This window comes from Dreissena polymorpha, chromosome 12, assembly GCF_020536995.1.
Source record: "Dreissena polymorpha isolate Duluth1 chromosome 12, UMN_Dpol_1.0, whole genome shotgun sequence".
NCBI lineage: Eukaryota > Metazoa > Mollusca > Bivalvia > Myida > Dreissenidae > Dreissena > Dreissena polymorpha.
The window spans coordinates 29,923,267-29,943,546 of record NC_068366.1 but is presented as its reverse complement, the minus strand read 5'-3'; the positions used below and the strand labels follow the sequence as shown (position 1 = coordinate 29,943,546).

The following is a 20,280-nucleotide window of genomic DNA, read 5'->3' as shown; positions in this document are numbered from 1 at the left end:
TTAAACCTCTTCAAATGAAGTCATCAGCACAGGATAGCTCATCCCTGTGGTTCCAGAATTCTTGAATTGACCTATTACACTGCGACCTTGTTTCTGGCCATCCGTCCAGGATAGTGGCTTTTAGCATTTGCATCTGAGGGTCATTCTTCGTTGCTTCGCGCAGAAGTTGAATTCGTCGGTCAGTAACATTATTTGATTGCATAACAGTGTGTACGTGCAAGTCAAGGCCTTCTAATTCAAATGTACCTGTGACTGGTTGTCTGGAAAGTAAATCACTTATTGGAACTTCTTTCCCGCTAACTTGTTGCACGTCAAGGTCGTATTTCTGCAATTGTAACATCATTCTTTGCAGACGGGGTGGAGCAACAGAAAGTGACTTTTTTTCATGATTACTGATAATGGCGTGTGATCTGAGTGTACTGTCACACGTCAACCGTAAATATATCGATGGAAGCGTTTTGCAACCAAACAATATAGCCAGCATCGCACGCTCTATGTTTGCGTAACCAGATTCAGTCTGTGTCAATGTTTTTGATGAATAGGCTATTGGACGGCCATCTTGAAATATGGCTGCGCCAACACCGTGCTTTGAGGCATCACATTCAAGTGTAACTGGTTTCTTAGGGTCAAAGAATGCTAAGATAGGACTCCGTGTAATAACGTGCTTCATTTTGTTGAATGCGTCCGTCTGTGCGTGATGCCAGATAAATTCAATGTTTTTCTTAAGTAACGATCTCATGGGACTCGTTACTACAGCTAGGTTTGGTGCAAATTTGTGCAGGTAGTTGACCATGCCAAGTAGGGTTTCCAATTCCGTTCTGTTCTTTGGAATACCTAGCTTTGTGAACGCTTCGACTTTTGAAGGATCGGGTTTCAGTCCATTTGAGCTGATCACATGACCAAAGAATGTGACTGCTTGAACTGCGATTTTGCATGTGTCCGGGTTAAACCGTATTCCATTTGCTCGTGCTCGCTCGAGACAACGTAGCAAATTTGTGTCATGTTCCTGTCTGGTCTTTCCTGTTACCAACAGATCGTCGACAAACGCTGTCATGCCCGTCAGTCCATTAAATACTTGGTGCATTTTATTTTGGAACAAGTCCGATGAAGCAGAAATTCCAAAAGGAAGTCTTAACCATCTGTAACGACCAAAAACGGTGCTAAAGGTCGTCAACAATGAAGATTCTTCGTCAAACGGGATACTCCAGTATGCATGCGTAATGTCTAGTGTACTAAAGTACTTAGCACCAGTCAGTTTTGACGTACCGTCTTCTAGTGTTGGCCTTGGGTAGTGTGGTCGTCGTATGGCGTCATTTAATGCTTTTGGGTCTAGGCAAATTCTCAAATTGTCTGTTTGGGGCTTCTCTACAATTACAATTGAGTTTACACAGTCAGTAGGTTCGGTGACCTTAGCAATTATGCCATAACGCTCTAAGCGTTGAAGCTCATTATGTAACTTATCCTTACGTGCTTCCGGTACTCGTCTAGGGGGGGGGGGGGTAATTACAGGTATGGCATCAGGCTTGATGTGTAATTTGCAAACACCTGGAATGGTTCCCACGCCTTGTAAAAGGTCACTGTACTCTTTCAGTACCGATTCCTTGTCTAAAGGGGCATTTCTGAGATAATTATCTACAGCGTAGGTCAGTGTGATTAGACCTGGGTCAACAGAAGCTTGGAGGCTCAGTAGAGGGGAAGCATTACCATCCACAATGTAGCACATTTGTTCGGTAATCTTTGTATCGCAATGTCAGTTTGACCATCCCTTTCACCGGGAGAGTGTTTCCAGAGTATGAGGTTAATCGGCTATTTGGCGCTTCCAACGGGGTTTTGAGATTTAAAGTGCGAACATGTTTAAGCGGTAAAACTACGACTGCACTACCTGTGTCTATTTAAAATTGAATCGGGACACGGGAGGGGCCGACATTTAATTGAACAAATGCACGATCAGGGTGAGAAGAAAGCTTGCTTACCATATCAATGTTGCAATCAATATTGTAACATGCATTGTTTGTTTCGTAACATAAGCTTTTTGTTTCTGCACTCAGTTCATGCACATTTTTTGACCGGTACACTTTTGCGAAATGATTGTTTTTGCCACAATTGTGACATGTCACTCCCTTCGCTGGGCATTTCGCAGTCTTGGGATGTTTTCTGCCACAAAAGTCACACGATTGTTTGGAATGTTCCCGCGTCTTCACCCTTGCGGTGTTTGATTCTGAACGCCTATCTGACTGTAGCTGTTGCCGCTGCGGTTGCACTGCACTTCCTGATAACATTGTATGGATACGATGAACGTCCTGTTCAGTCATGGTCCGAAGCTGCTTCTGCGAGTACTCTAAGGACTGTGCAATCTGAATTGCTTTGTCGAGAGTTAGTTCTGCTCCGATGTTTATGAGCTTTTCACGAATCTTCGATGAATTCGTGCCAAACACAATGCGGTCGCGAATCATGTCGTCCGTGTCGCGAAAGTTGCAGTCTCTCGCTGTCAACCGTAGTCGAGTGATGAACGCGTCGATTGAATCGCCGCCCTGTATTTCTTTGTAGAATTTGTATCTCGCAAATATGGGATTCAGTTTGGCTGTACGTGAGCTTGAAATCTGGTGTAATACGTGTCCAGTTTTTTTGAATCTCCTTCAGATATGTCACCCCACGTGGAGTGAATATCCCTTCCTTTTTCAACTGTCCATAGTAATAGGTAGGACAGAGGTCCGGAGAACAATTTCACGTGTCGTTTGAATTTATTCCATTGCTCTGGAAGATTTGAATCAGTCCAGTTCATACACAGAGGTGTTATTTCAGTTAATTCCATTTTGTAGATAGTTTTACACAAAGTAGAATTCGAAGTTGTTAATGTTTTACTCTGACACCATGTTATGTTATGTTATGTTAACTAGTTATAGTTTGTATGTTTGTTCGTACAAATGTACTTAGTCTTAGTATTATCACAAATGTGATTAGGCAATTATAGACACTCAAGTCAAGAACACAAGCGTGCTGTTTCTAAGACGTTTATTCTACAACTGGCAGATAACATGTGCTAGTGCCGGGTAGCGGTCAGTGGGCATGCGCATAAACATGCAGACACGTGTTCGACATATATTACAAAATGTCTGAAGATATTTGAAAAAGTGGGGAAGCGTGTAGTACAAGTCAATCCATTATTTATCTTTTAATATAATATCTATATAATTTTGTGGGAATTCTGTCATCTGTCCAGTGTACATTCACCTATGAAGACTGAAGAAAAGTGTGTTGTATTCAATCATAATAAATAATAATTAATCTAAAATTGTTTAAATAAAACATTCGTATAAGTTATTCATTACAACTGTGTGTTTTTATGTCAAAATTTACTGACCACGCTTGCTGTTGGCAGACAAGGCCGTCTATTAGACGTAACTCTGTTCTTGTGGTGGACTTGTATTCCAACTTGTAAAGACAATTAATTAAACTATTTAAATACTAATAGAAACTCCGACTACCATCCACAACACAAGGTATGACCGACAATGAAAACCTTTCGGTGACAAATTAATAGCCGGAAATTGCAGCTAAAATACAAAATACGTCACAACATCGATGAGTGTAGGAAGTTAATTAGGTAGGAGTGGTGGAACACACTCCGTGTCCACACATTTTGCAGCCTCCAGCGAGGAAAGACCACTTATACATTTCGAAAAACAAACACAACAGCATAGATGTCACAATGTATACCACTTGAAATAACTCGTTTAATAGGAATGTGAATCAAGTACCGGAAATGATCTTATTCTCATGTTGATTACGGAAAATAATATTTACATATGATAAAACAACATTAAATTTCTTTTTAATTAGGTTCGATCACTTTTTGCTTTTTATTTGTGTGTTAACTCTAACAGAATGGTTGCAAAACAAACTAACAACCAAGCAAACTATATTAATAACATGTTATACTTATTCAAACAGAAAGTAAATATCTTATTTCGAAAGGAGCCACAATAATGAAACAAAATTTGTAATGTAAAATAAAGCTAATATATTTTGGGTTCCGATTCTCACAACATAAACAAATTATCTAAAAAGTAAAACAATATTTTTTTACCTGAAAACGTCTAAAATACGTTTTAGTAAAGAGTTCAAGGATCACAGCGAAGTAACATCCGTTCGTGCGTTGAAGTTGACCATGAATACAGTAGGCCTTCCGCTATGGGATGGATTGGAGGGCTACGTTAAACTGAATAGATACACGAAATGCGAACGGACAAACATTACCTTCAATTTCAGGTTTCAGCGATATTTTTCGTAAAACTTGACCTTCTTGAGCGCGGTAATGTTAGTTTTAAAATGACTGTTTTTCACCATTATGCAATATTGCTATCCTTCACAAATATGTATTATTCATATCGTTTATTATAGTTATCTATTGTACTTATTTTAATCTATTGTACTTGTCGTTGTGGATATGTGATCATATGTAGCGTGCGGCTATACCTAATGTTTTCATATTTCCCACAAGTTAACCCGATTTAAATTTCCAAAGAAAATTACGACTCAATTTATCACTGTAATACATATTATTTTCCCGTTCCCTCGTAATGTTCAATCATAATAAATGATAATTCATTTTTTATTGTTTAAATTCAACATTCTTATAAGTCATTCTATACAACCGTGTGTATTTTTCGTCAAAATTTACTAACCACACTTGCATTTGACAAGGCAGTCTATTAGACGAAAAACTATTATTGTGGCGGACTTGTACTCCTACTTGGTTAGTTAAAATATTGTTAATGTTGATATAAACTCCAGCTTCCCTCCTTAAGACAACGTATGGCCAAAAGTGAAAATCTGTCGGTAACAACTTAAGAGCTGGAAATTGCCGCTATACGTTATGCAAAATACGTCTCGACTTTCATGAGTCTAGCAAGATAATTAGGTAGGAGTGGTGGAACACACTTCGGGGCCACACATTTTGCAGCCTCCAGCGCGGAAGGACCACATACACGTCGGAATGCTCACGCAAACATCATAAATGTCACAATATATACCACTTAAAAAAACTCGTTTAATATTGCCATAAATGTGAATCAAGTACCGGAAATGACCTAATGCCCATTTTGTTTCCGGAAAAATTATAAACATGTGACAAAAACACCAGTAAATGTATTTGTAATTAGTTTTGGTCACCTTTTGTTGTTGATTTTGTTTGTAAACTCTAACAGAATGGTTAGAAAACAAATGAACAATTAAGCAAACTATATTAATAACATGTTTAAAATTGTTCAAGCCGAAAGATAATATCTTATTTCGAAAGGAGCCACTATAATGAAACACAATTTTTAATGTAAAATAAAGCTTATATATTTTGGGTTCCGATTGTCAAAACATCAAAAAACTACCTAAACAAATAAACCAATATTTATTTTACCTGAAAACGTCTAAAGTACGTTATAGTCAAAAGTTCAAGGATCACAGCGAAGTAGCATCTGTTCGTGCGTTGAAGTTTAACATGAATACAGTAGGACTTCCGCTATGGGATGGATTGCAAGGCTACATTACACCGAATAGACTCCTTTAAATTACAGAGTAAAACATTGAAGCAATACTGTCAGTTAACATTTTAGCACAAATGGATCTAGCATTGGTACTTTTGTGCGCCACACCCCAACCCTCTAACAAAAAATAAATAAAAATAAATAAACAATAAACTTATATGTTTAACTACATACGAGCAAACGAACACGGAATTCAAACGGACAAACATAATTTTTTATTTCAGTTCAATCGATACTTTTCGTAAAATTTGACCTTCTTTTAGTGCGGTAATGCTAGTTTTAAAATGAATATTTGCCACCATTTTGTAGTATTTCTACCAAAAGGGACATACAGAAAGATGGACAAATAGCTCTATGAAACAAAATAAGTGTAAGATATGTGTATGTTTGACATTGCGCATCGAAGCTAAAAGGGCTTTTTCACGTCTTGGTAAATTGACAAAATAAAAAAAAAATATTCAAATTCGTTATAGTTATGATTTTTGTGAGGAGACAGTAATACTGAACATTTACCATCCACTACAATATACATTATATGCATCTTTTGACGATTTAAAAACCTGAACATTATGAAGCGTTGTGACGCGAAACGATTGAATAATTAGGAAATTTCTGTTGTTGTTATATTTTGTGATACTACAAGGATTGATGAATATAAATTATAAAATACATCATTAACTGTGTGAGCACGGATGGCCGAGTGGTCTAAGTGATAGACTTTTACTCCAGGGGTCAGTGGTTCGAGCTCAGTAAAGAGTTACTTTTTCTTTCTTTTATTTTATTATTGTTTTCTTTTACTGGAGCCTTTAAGATCCTGTGTTTACATTTATCAATATAAAGCCTTTAATGACAAACTTCAAAACATGCCAAAATCTATGAAAAGGCCCCTTTAATGTCGAACAAACACGTTTTGTCTTATACTGTCTCGGTGTTTTGATAAGTGAAGTCGGGATAAATATAAAACATATATAACTGATTGAATTTGTGTAAAACATTAAGTGTTGTCTGCCTTAATACGTTTGGACGTGTACTATATTGATAAGGTTTTTTTTGTATCAAGCTTTTGAAATAAATGTTGAAATTCATGATTTCATCCAAAGAGAACACAAGGGCATACAGCAAAGCTGGTGAAAATATAACTAATTTTAGATCTTTGTGAGTCCTAATTGTTTGGTCTAATATTCATTTCAAAACTTCTATTTCTCGTTTACTTTGTTTTACAATGTGCTCACAAAAATACTTACTTGCATTTTATATCCACACATTTGGTTTTCGACAATAGACAATAACAAGCAAACACGCAATCTTCATTATATTTCAATTAGGCATAATTTTGACGTTATTGTAATTTTTTTTAAACAAAACAAAAATATTCACCGTATTAACAGATGGTGTAATCACGTGATTATCAAGAAAGCGACGTCCATGCCGAGCCAGATATTTTTTGCCGGTTTACATCCTTTATTACTAGTATTTTTTTTAATTCCACTCACTTTCCAGCCATATCAGCTAGAAAGTAAGAGGCGTTTATTTCATAGTAATATTCGCTCTGTATCTCGACTTTACTCGCTGCGTAATTTCTTAGCGAGATGACCCAATTAGGGCTCCACTAACAAAATTTGCGGGGTGTAAAGTCGAAATATAAAGCGAATTTTAATATGAAATAAACGCTAATAACCCTTTTACTGATATGGCTGGAAAGTGAGCGTTATTTAAAAAATAAACAAAAGTTATAAAGGGTATAAAAAAGCGAAAAATAACTGTCTCGGCATGGACGTCGCCATCTTGACTATCACGTAATTAACCCGTCTGATTAGGCGGGTCTGAGTTTTCCACTTCGAGATTTGCGATATGGTATTGGTTAGAATAGAATGCTGTCATGCATGCTTTATCTGCAAATTAAATGAGTTTTGATTTAGAAACCCACTATCTTCTTTTTAATACACTCAGGAAAGTTAAACAAAAAGAAGATTTATTATCGATTGTATCCGTATTTACATCTTCTATATCTTAACTGTTTTTCGATTTTGGTCATTTTTGACGATGCTGTTTCAGCATCGTCTAAGGTACCATACCATCAAAAAATTCTTCACAATGCCGACCTATGTAAAACACCGAGCCAGTCCGATTGAGATAATGCAGGTTTTTTAATCGGCATACCTCGCTGATTCGCATTGATAACATTCTCCGTCAGATACTAAAACGTGGACCAATCTTCTGACGATATAGATTATAAATTATAATCTATATCGTCCGCAGATTGGTCCGCCTGTAAGTGCGACCCAAAATCGGTCTTGAGTACGCTGACGTTAATGTCGGGAAATCGCGTGATTAAAATCTCATCACATCCTGTTTCCGGCAGCCATTTTGAGCAGAGATAAAATTTGTAAACAAAGATTAACCGCCATTTCAAAGAAAAGCAAAGAGACCAGACGATCCAGAGAGATACATACCAATACATCAACATCTACCCACTACGCTGCATTGTCCCTTGCCCGTCCATTGATTCTTTTTTTTTTTCGTAAATTTCTAAAAACTTGTAGCATTTCGGACGTCATTTGGTATTCGGAATTATTTTTGGCTTTTTCATCGTATAAATTAAACATTACCAAATGACTAATTAACCACCTTTATTTACTTATATAAACTATATTGGGTTGTTTACCGGTGCGGTGCTTTTATTTAGGGCTTTACACGTATTAAGAACTGTGCCAATTAAAAAACCACTGTGATATACACATACATAACATCTAAGATTTCCAATAAACTAGCATCGTTCCTTTCTTATCTCATTTCTTCAAAATGTCGTCCCACAAAAGAACATCCAACTACCCATCCAAGGGGCAGTGTCAAAACCTGACCCCTTTACTAGGGGAGGCACGTTCAGGGTCGGATAGGCATCACCTATCTCACAACACCATGCCCTTTAAGTGCCTCCTCCAGTCAGCTGGAAGTGTAGCCCCCATCATGTCCCTTCTCACCATTTTTCAATTGGCCTCATGCTTGGCGAGGGTACTCCCCGGACTAGTTGAGCGGGCGGTGCCCCTGGCGTCTGACTGCCTGCTATTGCAGCTCAAGTCCGCTCAAACGCTTGCCACCCTCCTTTCTAGGGGTACTTTTTATCTTGGCAAAGTCGCGGTCCGGGTCTTATCCCCGTCGACCATGAGGACGGTTCATGGTCATATAGCAGGGATCCCGGAAAGCCAGGACTTGATGGAACTTCAGACATCTCTTTCTTTCAAACCGGCGATCTCTATCTCTGACATTCTCATCACTAATTTGGAAAGGGTTGAGCCTTATCGCCCTGCCTCACCTGGCTTTCCGAGACTGGTCAAAATATCTTTCTTAGCGTTCATACCAGTCCCAAATAAAATCTTAGTCAAGGACACCAGTATAACCCTTGACATTCTTCCCTGCCCTGTCACACCTGCCCGTTGCTTCAATTGCCAGGGCTTTGGTCATATAGCCAGCAGGGGTAAATGCTCTAATATCACCTCTTGCTGCCGCTGCGCCGGCGCTACTTGCCAAAGAAGGTGCACAAACAAATTTCGTTTGTGCGCCAACTGTGGCGGCCAGCACTCCGCATCCTACCAGGGGTGCCCCTCCTATAACAAGGCTATCCATATAGCCACCTATGCCAATTTTTATGGGGTCACCTGGTCCGAGGCGGAGAGCAGGCTACTTGCACCTGACACTGTGAGCCACAGCGTGGGCGCCCTAAACACCATCATCACAACCGGTTCCGCTTCTTCACCTAAACATGCCTCCAGTATATTGGAGAACCTTTCTATCTCTGGTGTCTGTGAAATAGAGGAGGAACCCCGAGTTAGTGTCCCCCCTAACCGTCCCAGAATGGTCGACTCCCAGACATCCCCAATGAGCTCCCCTACCGACAACACTAGCAGACGTAACTCGTTTGCTGGGGACTCATTTATTAAAATAAATGATCCGCCAGCAACAGGTCCCACATATAGGAAAATATATCTCAGCGAGTTGGCGGATCTAGTTGCTGAGATACTTAAGGACCAGAAAAGGCCCACTGGGAGTCGTGTTATATCCTACATATATAACAAAATTGATTCTCGATTCAAAAATTGCAGAGAATCAATAACAAAGGTCATCCCCCCTTATTAAACCTTAACTAATAAAATCCATTCTGGAGCTGGGGATCCTCCAATAGTAGTAGCAGATCCAGGATGCCCCCCCCCCCGGCCAGCGGTACCCTCCCCGCTAAAAAGAAACATGTTCGGCTTGCCAGGACCCCTGCGAAACTCAGAGGGGCCTGTGCAGGCCACAAACTAGGAGTTAAATCTCCCCATCATTCATTGAATCAGATTAAACGCAAGTTAATTTCACACCACTATGGACAGTAGCCTGCACATCATTTCATTCAATGTTGGTGGTCTTTCCGCCAACAAATTTACAGAATTAAAATATTTTATTGACTGTAACCCTAATACCCATATCTTATGTTTACAGGAAACCAAATTTTCAAATAGTTCTGTAAAACAAATACCCGGGTATAACTGCGAATTTAAGAATTGTTTTCTTTAAACCATAATATTGCCGGTGGCCTTGCCATATATATTAAAAACACAATTAATTATGAACACCTGGGAGTGAACAACCAATTTAAATCAGATGGTAGCACTGCTATTGAGGCATTAGCAATTAAATTGGTTATTGACAAGAACCGGCCTCTTATCCTGGTCAATTTATATTCAAGAGGATGTGATCTTGAAACTCTGAACGGCCTCTTTAAGGAATTAAGGACCATTAAAGGACCCTTTGATGTAATATTCACAGGCGACTTTAATGCACATCACCCTGCTTGGGGTTCCACCATTTCAGATGCAGAAGGTCGGGCGGTAATAGAATGGTTGGACGAGCAAGATCTTATACTGCTCAATGACGGTTCTCCAACCAGACTTAACCCCACGGGTTTAAACTCCCACATTGACCTTACTGCTGTTAATGCCAGGATAGCAAGTGCGTCTGCATGGGCAACTGTTAAATATACCATGGGATCTGATCACCTCCCACAACAGGTTACCCTGCTCAACTATATTGCACAGGGAACTGAGGCCCAATGCTCAGGAGAGCAAACGTTTTTATTGGAAAAAGCTAATTGGGCTCAGTTTAGGGACCTCTGCTCAGATCTCTCCCTTGCAGATGTTCACTCCCAGGATCCAAATCTGTTTTGTAATAACTTAACCAGCAAGATACTGTCCATAGCGGAATGTAGCATACCGGTCTCCTCCAGCAAGGTTAAAGCCAGAAATAGGGTCCCGTGGTGGAGTGAGGCGTGCTCCAAATTGCGGTACAGGCCCGTAAAAATGCTTTAAAAATTCTTAAAAAGAACCCCGCTGAGCATAATCTTCTTAATTTTAGGTCCCTCGAAAATCAGGCGAAGCGGGTTATTTTGGACGCAAAAACTCAAAATTGGAAAGAATTATGTGATTCAGCTATCATTAATAAGAAAAATACTAGGGATTTTTGGCAAAAAATTCACAGAATTAAAGGAAATTCATTCACCCCTGTACCGCTACTTAAATACAAAGGTGAAATTGCCACTACCCCAAGGGAAAAGGCTCAATTTTTGGTACGACATTTCCAATCTGTCTCCAGCGACTCAAACCTTCCCGTTGAAACTCTGAATTATCAAAAGCGGTTTGAGACTGAGCACCGAAATATTTTAAATGAGCTTGGGGATAACAGCACGCCTCTCAATTTACCATTCACTATTACAGAATTATTAAGTGCCATTAACAGCAGGACCAACACCGCCACGGGGCCTGATAAAATAGCATATTTAATGTTTAAAAATATGCCAGCCATAACTCTAAAAATCTGGCTTAACCTATTCAATCAGGTGTATAGGACAGGCAGGATACCACCCGAGTGGAAGCAGGCCACAGTAATTCCAATTCCTAAACCCGGTAAAGACAAAAATGATCCAAACTCATATCGTCCAATAAGTCTAACATCACATGCAGGTAAATTATTAGAAATAATGGTCAAAAATAGATTAGAACACTTATTGGAATCAAATAATATACTAAACCCCTTCCAGTCTGGCTTTAGGAAGGGGCGATCTACTCTTGATCAGCTAGCTAGATTACAACATGATATCCTTTCTGCAAAAAATCAAGGGCAATCACTATTAGCAATTTTTTTGGACCTTCAGGCCGCCTTTGATTTAACATGGACCTTTGGCATACTAAAAAAGCTAGCTGACTATGGAATCACTGGATACTGTTTCCACTACCTCAGAGCTTTCCTAGAGGGCCGTAAAATCCAGGTCAGGGTCGATGGGGAGTTATCAGAGGTAGCCATAACTGACCGCAGAACCCCTCAGGGGTCCGTAATATCCCCAACTCTGTTCTCCCTCATCGTAAACGGTCTACCTAATGCCGTAAAAGACTCAGGAATGGTTATCTTCCAGTTTGCCGATGACTCAGGCACTTGGTTAAAGGGGTCTAACATGTTACGCCTGCAAAAGAGGGCTCAAGCAGGCTTAGACTCCATATGGAAATGGGCAATTGAATGGGGATTCAAAATTTCTGCAACCAAAACAGTAGGAGTACTATTTGGCGAACAATTTCAGCACTCTTTGGACTTAAATTTAGGCGGCACCAAAATTATCTTTGAAAAAGTGGTGAAATGTCTAGGTATGTACCTAGATAAACAGTTAACTTTTACTCACCACTTCAAATATTTGGCAAAAAGGTGCGAAAGGGACCTAAATTTAATGAGAATGTTAAGAGGCACAGGTTTCGGATCAGATAAAAATAGCCTCTTAACTCTCTACAAGTCCCTTATACGTCCAAAGCTAGATTATGGAGCCCAAATCTATGCATGTGCAAAGCCAAACGCCCTAAAAATGGTTGATGCCATTCAACACAAGGCCCTAAGGATAGCTCTGAGAGCCCTAAACTGTACACCGGGTGCACTGCTAGAGGAGGAGGCCGGTGTGTTACCCCTTGACTTGCGTAGAAAACAACAGTCCCTCAATTTCTGGGCCAGGGCTAAGTCTCGGCATGGTTCAAACCCCGTTAACAAACTTGTCGGGACTGGCACCTTCATCAAGGGGAAAATACTAAAGCGTAAGCATGTCGCCCTACCTTTTGGTGCGAGTATTAGGACCCTGGTTGAGGATGCCGGTCTCGACAAGGTACATGTAGCAGACCTGAGGCCCTCCAGGGCCCCCCCTTGGACGCTTGGACCCATTGATGTTGACCTATCACTTTCTAATAAAATAACGAAAACTGACTTGCCACAACTCATCAAGTCAGAAGCTCTCTTATAGATAATATGTATGCTGAGCATCTAAAAATCTATACTGACGGCTCCAAATGCCCTAACTCTGGTTTGGTAGCCAACTCTTTTGTAATTCCTTCAAAAAACATTAGTAAAACGCACAGGCTCAGCAACAATCTCTCTATTTTTACAGCAGAACTTTTGGCAATTTAATTCTCTCTGTGCTAGATATTGGTCAATAAACCTACTAAAACTGCTATTTTATCAGACTCAATGTCATCTCTTGAGTCCATAAAAAACAGAAATAGCAGATCTAGGTCTGATATTTTAGCTAGCATTTTGGAACTTCATCAACAGTGCCTAGATAAATCTTTAAAGGTCACATTAGTATGGTGTCCAGCACATGTCAACATCAGTGGAAATGAGCAGGCCGACAGGGGGGCAAAAGAGGGCCTCTTGAGGAGGGCCGTAGATGTTGGGGAACCCCTGGCACCTTCTGAGATCTACTCCCTGACAAAGAAATTTGTATTGGGTGAGTGGAATCTCCGGACCGACAATTTGTCTTCCCGTCGGCATACTTTTACCAGACCTGCGAAAACCCTCAGTCCGCCTGACAGATACTCGGCAAGCATTGTGCTTGACAGAGCCATCACGCGCCTGAGGATGGGAACCACCCTATTACCCGGTGGCGCAGGAAAGTATGTCCTCGGTATAGACCCTGCATGTCCTAGTTGCCAGGAACCTCTCACTGCGCCCCACATGCTGCTGCACTGTCCTAACCATAAGGCGCAGAGGGACCACCTCGAAGCTGCATTGCACTCCCATGGACTAGTTTTTAACCTTTCCAACGTGCTAGACCCCAAGGGAGCAGGTAGGGGCCCGGTCTTCTCTGCCCTCGCCAAATACTTACTGGATTGTCAGATAACTGACAAAATCTAGGTCATTGTGGGAGGGAGAGCAGCCAACACCCACCTAATTATTCAGTCTTGTGACTGTTTTTCTTTTAAAATGTGTAATCTTTGCACAAACCTGATGTAATCTAATAATTGTGTTGGATTTGTGTCGCTTTTACACAACTTTTATTTTAGCTTTTAATGGGTTTATTGTTGTACCCCGCCCTTTCTAAATCAGGCCAATGGCATTGACCTGGTCTTCTTTATTTTAATACATTTTTTATGAGAGTATGACGTTAGTCCACCATTTACATTTTTCAGTTTTTTAATATAATCATATTTTATGGCATTTCTTACTACAAGAAAGGACGAGGTTGTCCAGTAACCTGGGATTGTTGGCGGCATTGCACCCCCTCCCTTCCCCTTTGACACCCCACCCTTTCCCCTTCAAACTCGAAGAACCATGTCGGACTGGAGTGCACAGTGCAGGGCCTTATACCATGATAAACACTTATTAAGCCCTATCCAGGACAAAGTATTGTCGACTTTGTCGATACTGCTAATTTTGTACTTTGTAGTACATTGAATCTTGTTGAAACTGCTATATTGTGTAGCAAATTTCCTTATTATTGTGTGAAACTGCTATCTTATATAGCAAAATGCCTTAATTTTTTTCTCAATACTGCAATATCTACACTATAGCAAACATTTTACCTTGTATTACACTAATTCATGTTAAAATTGCTATTTTATATAGCAAATTTCCTCAATTTTATATTAAATTGCTATTTTATATAGCAAATTACCTCGGTTTTTCTGTTTAATTGCCATTTTACATACCATACAAGGTACTTTAGTAATATTCCCTCCATTTTCATCACCAATGTATTAATAATATTGGCTGGATTAAAGCTTTTTGGGTTTGTTTTAATGCATCTAGGTAATATTTGGCCTTTTTACCATTTTACATCTTACTTTTATCAATTTTCCTTCAATAGCCTATAAACTATTTTTCATTTACCGTACACTCCCTCTGGTCCAGGGGAAACAACCATTGTAGACACCATCCCCAAAATTACCTCCCTTACTTCTACTGAGTGACATCACCCCTGCTGGCTCTTTTTCCCCCACTCACATCGGCCTACACTTCCAAAAATCTCTTCTTCTTTCAACCCTTCAGGGTGGCAACATGTATTTTAAATATATAAACGCATATGATTCTGTACATATTGTAAATAATGTACCTTTTGTACAAATTTAGCTGTTTTTGTCTCATTTTTAACTGTAAAGCACTTTGTCTTACCTTTAATTTTTATGTGGCCCTATAAAGGTGACCGTTTGGAGACACGTAAGTTATTACCCTTAACATATAAGGTTATTTTACTAAACCCACTTTTAAATATTGTTTTAATGCCACTCTGGGGGGACTACTCTTCTCCATAGCCCAATCCTCCTTAAGTTCCATACAGACAGGGTCTTATGTTGGAGCATTACGGCTATATACCCTGTCTGCAAGTGTTGAACATTGAGCCACATACATAAACTTGTACTCATTAATTTTTTTAATAACTCAATACTAAATTGCAACATTAACATATATTTGAGAGTTATACTCTCTATGTGTTATCATATATTGTCTTTTTTCCTTTCCTTTTCATATAATTGCATGTACACATGCAACTTCACTTTACACTTGAGAGCTGTTAAATCAGGCTCTAGCATCCCTACTAATTAATGTTCATAGATATAAACATATCTCTCAAACGATTAGATCTTGTTGTGTGGCATTTCGCTTTAACCTTAAATATACACATAATAATGGTACTTGACTATGCATGTAAATATATAGTGGCAATGTTCAACCACTTTGTGATCTGGAAAACCCTCAAGTATTATTATTTTGTTTTCAAACATGTTACACAACTGTGTCTTCCTTTTTTCTATAAGAATTATATTAAAATAATCCTATTTGGATTCTAACATTTAAAACACAGATCACAAAGTCTAAAGACTCCAACAAACCCATTGCAGTATATACTGAACAGTGGGTCTAGTAATGATGATGCCACATACAACAGTATGTGTGTTTTCACGATCTTTACTAATAAAAATTGGGCTATTTTTTCTCTCTCTCCTTAAAAACATAACAAACAATAACATACAATAACAACATCATATAAATAATAATAAATAATAACAAGTACAGTAACATAACAAAAACATAGTAATTTATAACTTTAAAACAAGTCCAAGTTCTTTTGGATTTATTCATCCTTTTCGTTCGTGTGTGTTGTTGTAGGTTATTTCCAGGTCGTTCCTGCGTCTTCACGACTACATTTGGTATTGACCTGCCCCTGTGATGTTTTAGGGGAGACAATCTCAAGATAAATTCTTGTCTATACGCAGCTCCGCCGAGGGAGTGCAGCAAGCAGCTCTGCCTTTATGGTCACTCTCGTCACCGGCCGTCGTCTTCAACCCCGAGACGGTTTCCCCAGTGCGTTGAGCGCACTGAGTACCGCCGCCCCGGGTCCACTCTCTAGGGCCACACCCTCGATGTTCTGATGCCAACACCAGGTTCACCCCGTACGTCCTCCACACTGGTAAGCTCCCTGTCCCGCTCTCTCCAGTCCCTCTCTTGGAAAGTATAGTGTGAAAGCCACACTACCTCCTAGACCCTTGCATACAGAGTGGCTCGGGCCCCCGGTCTTCAAGATCCTGGAGATAGCGAACCCCCGTCGATGTACCAGTCCCTCTCTTGGAAAGCATAGTGTGAAAGCCACACTACCTCCTTGACCCTTGCATACAGAGTGGCTCGGGCCCCCGGTCTTCAAGGTCCTGTATCAGCGGTTGACGAGACCGCTGTATCTTCGGGGAGACAGGGAACGTAGCAGTGTAGAACACGTCCGGCTCGAGGGTGGCGGACTCAGCTGGATTAGCAGAGCCGCCCGCAGAAGTTCCCTCTATAAGGAAATATGTACAGGTGAGAAGATCTTCTGCGGGTGACTCTCGCCTCGGTCGCGACGCGCACGCTCCAGCTGCTGACCGAGCATCCTTTTCTTTCATTTATTTTTTCTGCATATAAACTATTATTGTTTACTTTTTGTTAAAGTACAACGTCAGCCGTGGGAAAATTCTATTTATAAACGGATTGACCTACTTGCAATCCTTAAAAAGAAATTTCGGCCAATCAGCGCCATCGTTTTATAAGTGTATCATCCAATAAAATTAAAAACACCGCTTTTTAACAGCGTTAGGCCCAGCCAGTGTAAAGTACTGCGTTTTTCTTATAACGCTTCTTAAATAAGTATAGATATTTTTAAACCAATAGATTTTTATTAAGGCACCGCACCAACACTGCAAAGTTTTCTATTTATATCAATGGTACAGCCCAGCAAAATCGGGCTGTCCATTTTATGGCCGTTTTCGACCTTTTTATGCAGAGTTTTATGTTAAGCAGTGTGCTCGGGCAATGGTTTAACCGAAGTCCCGAGGGTAAACAATCCCATTAGTCAGTCAGATTAAAATCTTGTACGAAAATGCGCTGGCTATTTTGTCTTTTTTATACAATTTCTCGGCTCATAATTTAGGTCATGTTGTGGAAATGTCCACAATAAAGCATGAATATGTCCTTTAAGCACTGGCAAAATTGGTGGTTTGTAATCCATGTTTTTATTTCAAATTATTCCCCTTGAATGACACAGTTTCGTTAGAGCACACATCTCGTAGTGTACATTGTCAATGTAACAATTTAAATCAAAGTGACATCGAGTAATTTTGGATGATTTCGATCGAAGAAGGTTCGGAAATGATATTTCCACAATAATAAAATAGGTAAGTGAAAGATGTATGTGTATTTTGGCTTTGTACTTAATTTTCGCGACTCGCAAGTTTGTCGCGTGAGAATTGCAAGACCGTGAGGCAGTTAAGATATACAGGAAGACAACAGGTTTTGCGCATGCGCAGTATGATATAAACATGTTCGTGAGGAATGCAAGACCGTATCCTTGTATTATATCAACGATTCTTACCCTATTTTATGATTATTGCAAATGGTGAATAATTTAGATGCGGAAAGTACACTCAAAACCCCTTAACAAGATCGTCACGATTTGTACTCGTTAGTTTTCTTATTGCGTGAACACAAAAAATAACATTGTTATTATAATGTAAGCAGATTGATTCGGCCCCAAGCTATTTCGGTTATTTAGTTGGGTATATAATCTGGGTCATTTATTATTAAAGCTTATTATAACTACCAAGTTTTAGTTTCAAATAGTCGTTGTGATGCGTCGTTTTACTTGGTATTCCAAGATGTTCACATGCAGGCGTGTTGTTTATTTTGCAAATGTTCAGACAGAATTTGTTAAAAAATGTCAACATTAACTACTAGGATTGCTTAAAAACATACATATTTTTAAAAAAAATTGAAAATCAATGTGAGACAGACTCCCAGAATAGGCGCAGTGTGTCAATGCCCTAGAGAAGCTTTGCAATTAAAGTGAAGAAAAAGACAGATTCAAATATTTTAAGCATAGGTAGACATATGACCATGGGAATAGTATTGTACTGTAACACACTGACAATTTTTATTATGTCATCCAGTGTGGTCAGTTTCTGATATTAGAGCGAGCCAGAAAACTGGGCCTACCCAAACTAAGTTGTTGCTGGCATTTTGTATATTACGTATTTTTCAGTGAAAAAATCATAACTAATTTAAATATAAATGTATTTTAGAAATTTAAAACAAATTATGCAGCAGTAAAGGACTAGGTATATGTAAATCTCTACAAAAGATGACAACGTATTGCACAATCATTCTAAAAATGAATTGACTAATTAAAACCTTATATTAGTTTTTTGTGGCAGTTGTTTGTTTTTGTTGTTTTTTAATAATGTTTATACAAGGAATGGTTGAAAGTATGTCAACATTCTTCCATCAGGGATAAAACTTTCTTATAACTGATAATAATAATTATTATTATAAATGATTGTTAGTATGGTTATGATATTATGTATAGGCCATAATCTGTATTGTCAGTATCTTTGATAAAATTGTTATTCTAGTGTTATTATTAATGAGAGTGAATCAATCTCAATGCAGAGTTGTTCCTTGCTCTCACATACACCTCTGCAACGGGCTCAGCATCTATTAGAACAAGAACCGTGTTTAAACCGAACAAACATATTCAAAGTATAATTAATTGCACATTGAGAATAGAAAACATTTTACAATGAAATACCACCACCCATGATTATAGGGAAACTTTGACCCCTTCATTTATGTCCAATCATTATCTGATCTACATGTAACAGGAAATTCCTCCCCTGAATTATTAGCCGGATTTTTTTCGAAAAAATCTCGGCTTATAGATTGATGTTGTCGGGCGGGCGGGGGGGCGGGCGGGCGGGCGGGGTGGCGGCGTGCTCGAAAATGTTAAAGTTCTTATTTCATGGTATAACTTTGGTATGCTTGGACCTAGAGTCTTCAAACTTGACATGAAGGTTGGCCAGGATTAACAGATGACCACTGGTCATTTCAAGGTCATTCATTTGAAGGTCAAGGTCACTGTGACCTTCAATATAAAAAATGTTAAAGTTGTTATAACTTTGGTATGCTTGGACCTAGAGTCTTGAAACTTGACATGAAGGTTGGCCATAACTAGTTAGTAACCACTGGTCATTTCAAGGTCATTCATTTGAAGGTCAAGGTCACTGTGACCTTGAATGTAAAAATGTTAAAGTTCTTATTTCATGGTATAACTTTGGTATGCTTGGACCTAGAGTCTTCAAACTTGACATGAAGGTTGGCCAGGATTAACAGATGACCACTGGTCATTTCAAGGTCATTCATTTGAAGGTGAAGGTCACTGTGACCTTCAATATAAAAATGTTAAAGTTGTTATAACTTTGGTATGCTTGGACCTAGAGTCTTGAAACTTGACATGAAGGTTGGCCAGAACTAGTAAGTAACCACTGGACATTTCAAGGTCATTCATTTGAAGGTCAAGGTCACTGTGACCTTGAATGTAAAAATGTTAAAGTTGTTATAACTTTGGTATGCTTGGACCTAGAGTCTTGAAACTTGACATGAAGGTTGGCCAGAACTAGTAAGTAACCACTGGACATTTCAAGGTCATTCATTTGAAGGTCAAGGTCACTGTGACCTTGAATGTAAAAATGTTAAAGTTCTTATTTCATGTTATAACTTTGGTATGCTTGTACCTAGAGTCTTCAAACTTGAAATAAAGATTGGCCAGTACTAGAAGATGACCACTGGTCATTTCAATGTCATTCATTTGAAGGTCAAGGTCACTGTGACCTTAAATGTTAAAATGTTAAAATTGTTATAACTTTGGTATGCTTGGACATAGAGTCTTCAAACTTGACATGAAGGTTTGCAAGCACACTTAGATGACCACTGGTCATTTCAAGGTCATTCATTCTAAGGTCAAGGTCACTGTGACCTTGAATGTAAAAATGTTAAAGTTCTTATAACTTTGGTAGGTAAAAATGTTAAAGTTCTTATTCCATGTTATAACTTTGGTATGCTTGTACCTAGAGTCTTCAAACTTGACATAAAGGTTGGC

At 39.1% G+C, this 20,280-nt stretch overlaps 1 protein-coding gene across 1 annotated transcript; it reads right to left on the bottom strand.

The window, feature by feature from the left end:
• Positions 1-1,653: 1,653 nt before the first annotated feature.
• On the bottom strand, positions 1,654-10,004 carry LOC127852487 (uncharacterized). The gene is made up of 4 exons (XM_052386443.1): positions 9,993-10,004; positions 9,197-9,340; positions 2,118-2,600; positions 1,654-1,659 (listed from the first exon to the last, which is right to left on the bottom strand). Exons 1-4 carry the CDS (start codon positions 10,002-10,004, stop codon positions 1,654-1,656), a joined length of 645 nt encoding a protein of 214 aa, XP_052242403.1.
• Between the last annotated feature and the right edge of the window lie 10,276 nt (positions 10,005-20,280).

Excerpts from the sequence above, each read along its gene's own strand:
- LOC127852487 (XM_052386443.1), bottom strand. Across the intron at positions 2,601-9,196 it reads TGCTCTCCGCCTCGGACCAG|ATTTCAAGCTCACGTACAGC; the intron begins GTGACCCCATAA and ends GTATTACACCAG.